Source organism: Lontra canadensis, unplaced genomic scaffold, assembly GCF_010015895.1.
Source record: "Lontra canadensis isolate GAN:19392208 unplaced genomic scaffold, GSC_riverotter_1.0 scaffold177, whole genome shotgun sequence".
Lineage (NCBI taxonomy): Eukaryota > Metazoa > Chordata > Mammalia > Carnivora > Mustelidae > Lontra > Lontra canadensis.
In genome coordinates this window covers 1,446,800-1,453,624 of record NW_022631171.1, presented here as the reverse complement: position 1 = coordinate 1,453,624, position 6,825 = coordinate 1,446,800, and the positions used below count along the sequence as shown (strand labels likewise).

At 37.8% G+C, this 6,825-nt stretch overlaps 1 protein-coding gene across 1 annotated transcript; it reads left to right on the top strand.

Annotated features, from left to right (window-relative positions):
- Positions 1-5,416: 5,416 nt before the first annotated feature.
- Positions 5,417-5,727, top strand: LOC116860535 (cytochrome c oxidase subunit 6B1-like). Its single transcript, XM_032846584.1, has one exon. The coding sequence runs from the start codon at positions 5,467-5,469 to the stop codon at positions 5,725-5,727; it is 261 nt and encodes an 86-aa protein (XP_032702475.1). The 5' UTR covers positions 5,417-5,466.
- Positions 5,728-6,825: the final 1,098 nt, after the last annotated feature.

The following is a 6,825-nucleotide window of genomic DNA, read 5'->3' as shown; positions in this document are numbered from 1 at the left end:
TAGCTACTGTATGTATACACGTGGCCAAGAGATTGTTAGGTAAATAAGGAAAAGGGCATGAACAACCCATTCAGCTCATTTGAGAACGGACACCAGCTTCTTCTCCAACTTCAATCTCCAGCAACATCTGACACTTTCTCTGAAATTCTTCCTTCTCATTCTTCAATCAATACAATGAAATTACAGGAATGCTACAAATGACATTCATAAATGAGAAATAGTAAGTGTACCTTAGAGTGACTTCTGCACCCCCACTGCCCCATTAGTTTTGTCAAATCAATGTGACTCTACAGGGACACTAGCCCCAGTACCAACATCATTACATGGCAGGTGGGCTGTGCCCAAATTCTCATCAGCTATGACTCCTGATGCAAGGAAGAGCAAATCCCTCCCTCTCCCTTCAGCAACTTCTCTATCCATGGAACAAGAATGATAACCATGACCTATTTCTGGGGCAGCTCTTACCTGAGGAATTGTCCCTACTTACACACTGGAGAGGCAATAAAAAGAGATCCACCTCCCCTAAGAACTTCCCTGGACCACAGTCATTCTTTCTGCTCAAGATAAACAACTTACTCATTGTAACACCTACTATGTTGTAAGTCTTTGGCCCTTGAGACCTCTGGTCTTGTATTATTAAATCATCTTTGAGTGATGACTTGATGTTACATAATACTGGAGGCAGAGAAGAGAAAGGCCAATAAGCTTCTGTGTGAAAAGGTATTGCTAAGAAAAAGTTTAAAGACTGGTAGGAAGTACACAAGAAAAAGTATAGAATTCTTACACTTTAACAAACTGGATGGATGCAATTTTATGGCATTGCATGTAGTATGTCTACTATTCTCGTTTTAAATGCATTATACACTGGAAAATGTCTTGATTTTAAAATGAGGGGCACCTGGCTTGCACAGTCAGTAGAGCATTTGACTCTTCATCTTTGGGTCAGGAGTTTGAGCCCCATGTTGGGCATAGAGATTACTTAAATAATATTACTTAAAATAATAGAAAAGGTAATATTTGCCACATGCAGAGCAAATTACTAAATCAGTAATGAATAGGAGACATTAATACCAACCTTCCAAAATAAAAAAGATTGTAAGAGAACACTGTAAACAGTAGTATGCCAACAAATTAGGTAACCCGCTAGGAAGGTACAAACTACCAAAGTGGATTCAAAAAGAATAGAAAACTTGGAAAGATGTCTAACAGGTAGAGAATAAATAAATAATTTTTTAAACTTCCAAATAAATTACTTAATTTAATTTAATTTTAATTTAATTTAAAAACTTCCCACAAAGAGAAGTCCAGAATCAGATGACTTCAGTAGCGAATTCTTTCAAGGGGGTGGGTGGGGAGGAAGAGCACTTTTTTTTTTAAGTTTTTATTTACTTATTTGACAGAGAGATAGAAAGCATAAATAGGCAGAGCAACAGGCAGAGGGATAGGGAGAAGCAGGCTTTCCATGGAGCAGAGAGACCAACACAGAGCTCGATCCCAGGACCCTGGGATGATGACCTGAGCTGAAGGTAGCCACCCCGGGCTACCCAGGTGCCCCAAGAAAGAGCACTTTCAAATCATTCCATTTCCCCGGTATTACACTAATACTAAACAAGATCAAAACATTAAAAAGAATCAGACAAATATAATTATGTATGTAAAAATAATCAACAAAATACTAGCAAACTAAATCCTACAATATATAAGAAGGATTATATGCTATGACCAAGTGAAATTTATCCCAGATATACAAGGTTTGCTAAATATATTTGAAAATCAAAGTGATATACCTTTGAAAGAATGAATGACAAAAACCACATGATCATCTCAAAGAACAGAAAGAGCATTTGGCAAAATCCAACACCCATTCATGATAAAAGATGATAAGTCCAACACTCATTCATGATTTTTTTAAAAATTCAACAAAATAGAAACAGAGATTTCCTCAACTTAATAGAGAGCATGTATAAAAAATCCACATTTGTTGTCAATGATGAAAAGATTAAAAGCTTTACTCATGACCGGGACCAAGGCTGACTGTATCCAGTGCTGCTGTTCAACATTGTCCTGGAAGTTGTAGTAAGGACAATTAGGGAGAGAAAGAAAGAAAGAAAGAAAGAAAGAAAGAAAGAAAGAAAGAAAGAAAGAAAGAAAGAAAGAGGAAGGGAAGAAAGGGGGGAAGGAAGGGAGGAAGGGAGGAAGGGAGGGAGAGAGAGAATGAAAGAGAAAAAAAGGAGGGAGGGGAGAGGGAAGAAAGAAAGAAAGAGAAAAAGAAGAAACACAAGGCATCCAATTTGTAAAGAGAAGGCAAACTATTCATAAAGGATATCATCCTGTATATAGAAAATCCAGAGGTGCCTAGGTGGCTCAGTCAGTTAAGCTTTTGATTCAGGTTATGATCTCAGGGTCATGAGATAGAGCTCCACATTGGGATCCTTGCTCAGTATAGAATCTGCTTGAGATTCTCTCTCTCTCTCTCCCTCTGCCTTTCCCCCAACTCATATTCTCTCTTTCTCTCAAATAAATAAATAAATCTTGAAAAAAAAAAAAAAAGAAAATCCAAAACAAGTCCACGACAACAAATCAGTTAATGAATGAATTCAGCAAGCTTATAAGATAACAAGAGCAATATTCAAAGATCATATGTTTCTCTAAACACTACCAATAAACAATTCAACAGTGAAATTAAGAAAACAATTTAATTTACTATGGCTTTAAAAATAGCAGGATACTTGGGAATAAATTTATCAAAAAAATAAAACTCGTACAAAATATGAAAAGGAATTAAAGAAGATTTAAATAAAAGACATTCCACATTCATGGATTAGAAGTTTTAATATTGTTAAAGTGGAAATAGTTACCGAATTGATCTACAAATTTAATGCAATTGCTATCAAAATCCAAGCTGTCTTTTTGCAGAAATTGACAAGCAGTTTTCAAATGCATATGGAAATAGAAGGGACTCAGAAGAGCCCAAACAACCTTGAAAAGGAAAAAAGTTGAAATTTCTGGACTTCAAACCTTACTATAAAATTATAGTAATTAAGACTGTGTGGTATTAGCACCAAATTATGCATGTAGCTTAATGGAATAGAATTCAGAAGCCAGAAATAAACCTTTGCACTTACAGTCAATTGATTTTCAACAAAGATGTCAAGACAGTTCAGTGGGGAAAATACTCATGTCAATGAATGGTGTTGAGGTGACTGAAACCCACATGAATAAAGAAGGACTCCCATGTTAGCGTGAAGTAAGTCAAATACCTAAATGTAAAAACCAAAACTATAAAACTCATAGAAGAAAACCTATGATTAAATCTTCATGATCTCAGATTAGGAAATCATTAGATATGACACCAAAACACAACAACAAAAATAGATAATTTGGACTTCAGCAAAATTAAAAACTTTTGTGCATGGAGGGATATGCTCAAAACAGTGAAACATCAGCCCACAGAATGAGAGAAAACATTTGCAAATCACATATCTAATAAGGATTTGTATCTTCAGTGTATAAAAACTATTACAACTGGAAGAGATTATGCTGAGTGAAATAAGTCGAGCAGAGAGAGTCAGTTATCATAGGGTTTCGCTTACTTGTGGAGCATAGGGAATAACATGGAGGACATTGGGAGATGGAGAGAAGTGAGTTAGGGGAAATTGGAGAGGGAGAGAAACCAGAGAGACTGTGGACTCTGAGGAACTAACCAAGGGTTTTGGAGGGGCAGGGGGTAGGAAGTTGGGTGAGCCTGGTGGTGGGTATTATGGAGGGCACATATTGCATGGAACACAGATGTGGTGCATAAACAATGAATTCTGGAACACTGAAAAGAAATTTTAAAAATAAATAAAAAGATTTTTTTTAAACTGCTACAAGTCAACAGTAAAGAGACAATTTTTTAAAATTGGCAAAGGACATGAATAGGTATTTCTCCAAAGAAGAAATATATGTGGTAAATAAACTAATGAAGGTGATGATTACCATCACTAGGTATTAGGGAAATGCACATCAAAACCACAATCAGAGATTATGTCACACTCACTAGAAAGACTACAATAAAAAAAAATAACAAATAAATAAATAAATAAATTTTAAAATGGACAATAACAGTCTTGGCAAGGATGCGGAAAATTGGAAACCTGGTACATGGCTTGTGGGAATGTAAAATGGTACAGCGAATGTGGACAACAGTTTGCCATTTTCTCAAAAAGTTAAACATAGAATTAACAGATGACCCAGCAATTCATCTCTTAGGTATATACCCAAGAAAACCACCAAACAGACAAACAAATCCTTACACATGAATGTTCAAAGCAGCACTAACCACAATAGCCAAAAGGTGGAAATAGCCCAAATGTTCATCAGCAGATGAATGGATAAATAAATTGTGGTATAGGGGGGCCTGTGTGGCTCAGTGGGTTAAAGCCACTGCCTTCAGCTCAGGTCATGATCCCAGAGTCCTGGGATTGAGCCCCACATTGAGCTCTCTGCTCAGCGGGGAGCCTGCTTCCCCCTCTCTCTCTGCCTGCCTCTCTGCCTACTTGTGATCTCTGTCTGTCAAATAAATAGATAAAATCTTTAAAAAAAATTGTGGTATATACGTATAGTGGAATATCAGTCAGCCATAAAGAGGAATGAGGTTTGATATATGCTACGACCTGAATAAACTTTGGAAGCCTTATGCTAAGTGAAAGAAGCCAGGCACAAAAGACCACATATTGTATGATTTCATTTATAGGACATATCCAGAATAGATCATTCCATAGTGATAGAAAGACTGTTGGTTGCCAGGGACAGGGAGAATGGATAGTGACTGCTTAATGGGTGCAGGTTTCCTTTTGGAGTGATGAAAATGCTCTGGAACTAGACAGAGGCAGTAGTCATACACACACCATTGTGAATGCTTTCCCTGACCTCCCCAATGAAATTAAATTCCTTTTCTATGCTCTCATTGTTCCACATAAAACTCATTTCCAGCATTTATTACCATTACCATGTAAAATCCATTTGCTTGAGTATCTCTAACAATCAGACTAAACTGCGGGAAGGCAAGATTTTGTTTGATTCAGCACGGCATACTCAGGGTCCAGTACTTAGGAGGTGTTGGATAAACAAGCATTTGAAGGTTCAATAGAATAAATGAATATTTGAAAATTCTTTGCACAGTGCCTTGCATATATGAGGTGTTTTTACATCTAAAAAAAATCATTTTTGGAAAACAGTTTGGTGGTTCCTCAAAATTTAAAGAATTATCATATGATCCAGCAATTCTACTTGTAGGTACGCAACCCCCCCCCAAAAAAATGAAAGCTGAGACTGAACCAGATACTTGCACACCAACATTCATAGTGACATAATTCACAAGAGCCAAAAAGGTGAAGTCAACCCAAATGTCCATCAACAGATGAATGAGGCTGAGGGTCACATTGAGCTGTAAGGTGCTGCTGTGCTGTGTTTAGAGTCAGCACCATGGCAGAAGACATCAAGACCAAAATCAAGAACTACCAGACTGCCCCTTTTGACAGCCCCATCCCCAACCAGAACCAGACCAGGAACTGCTGGCAGAACTACCTGGACTTCCACCACTGTGAGAAGGTAATGACTGCTAAAGGGGGCGATATCTTCGTGTGTGAATGGTACCAGTGTGTGTACAAGTCCCTCTGCCCCATATCCTGGGTGTCGGCCTGGGACAACTGCCAGGAAGAAGGCACATTTTCTGGGAAGATCTGAACTGGGCCCTCCCACCTCTCCTCTGTCCTCCATCCCTCTCCCAGGGTGGTGAAGGGGGACCTGGGTTCATGGTGATCCCCACCCTGGGGTTCTGAACCATGGCCTAACTAATAATAAATACTTGTTGGAAAAGTGTAAGACTGCATATGTGTAAAAGAGACAGGTGATCGGGCATGAAGCTGTGGTGGGAATTAATACCTTGACCAGTAAGAGGGGTCTTACTGGTCAATAAAAGCTGATTGCTTTTTTCTGTTTTGTTTTGTTTCATGTTGTTAAACTGACCACCTTCTCTATACCAGACAATAGAGTGAATGAGAGAATACTCTCAAGCCCCCAGAAGTGCTAAAACTTATCTGTATGTTTCCCTTTATTTACACAATTTCAAAAAACTTTTCTTGTGTAATTTTTGAGCCACACAAAAATAGTATAATAAAAATTCCTGTGTACCCATCCAAAAAAAAAAGATGAATGAATAAGCAAAATGTGGTATATCCATAAAATGGAATATTATTCAGCAAAAAAAAGGATGAACTACTGATGCATGCTACAGTGCAGATGAACCAAGTGAAAGAAATGAGATGCAGAAGATCACATCTTTATGATACAATTTATGTGAAATTTTTCAGAATGGGCAAGTCTACAGAGACAGGAGATAGATTGGTAGTTGTTTTAGGATGGGAAGGGGAGAAAAGAATGGGTAGTGGCTTCTAATGGGCATGGTTTCCCTTTGTGATGATGGGACTGTCCTATCATTAGACTGTGGTGATGGTTGTATAACTTCGTAAGTATGCCAAAAACTATTACACACTGAGAATCAGTAAATATTATGATATGTAAATTACCTCAATAAAGTTGCTTTTAAAAAATAAAAATAGGGGGCACCTGGGTGGTTCAGTGGGTTAAGCCACTGCCTTCGGCTCAGGTCATGATCCCAGGTCCTGGGTTCGAGCCCCGCATCGGGCTTTCTGCTCAGCAGGGAGCCTGCTTCCTCCTCTCTCTCTGCCTGCCTGCCTCTCTGCCTACTTGTGATTTCTCTCTGTCAAATAAATAAATAAAATCTTTTAAAAAATAATAATAATAAATAAATAAATTAAAATA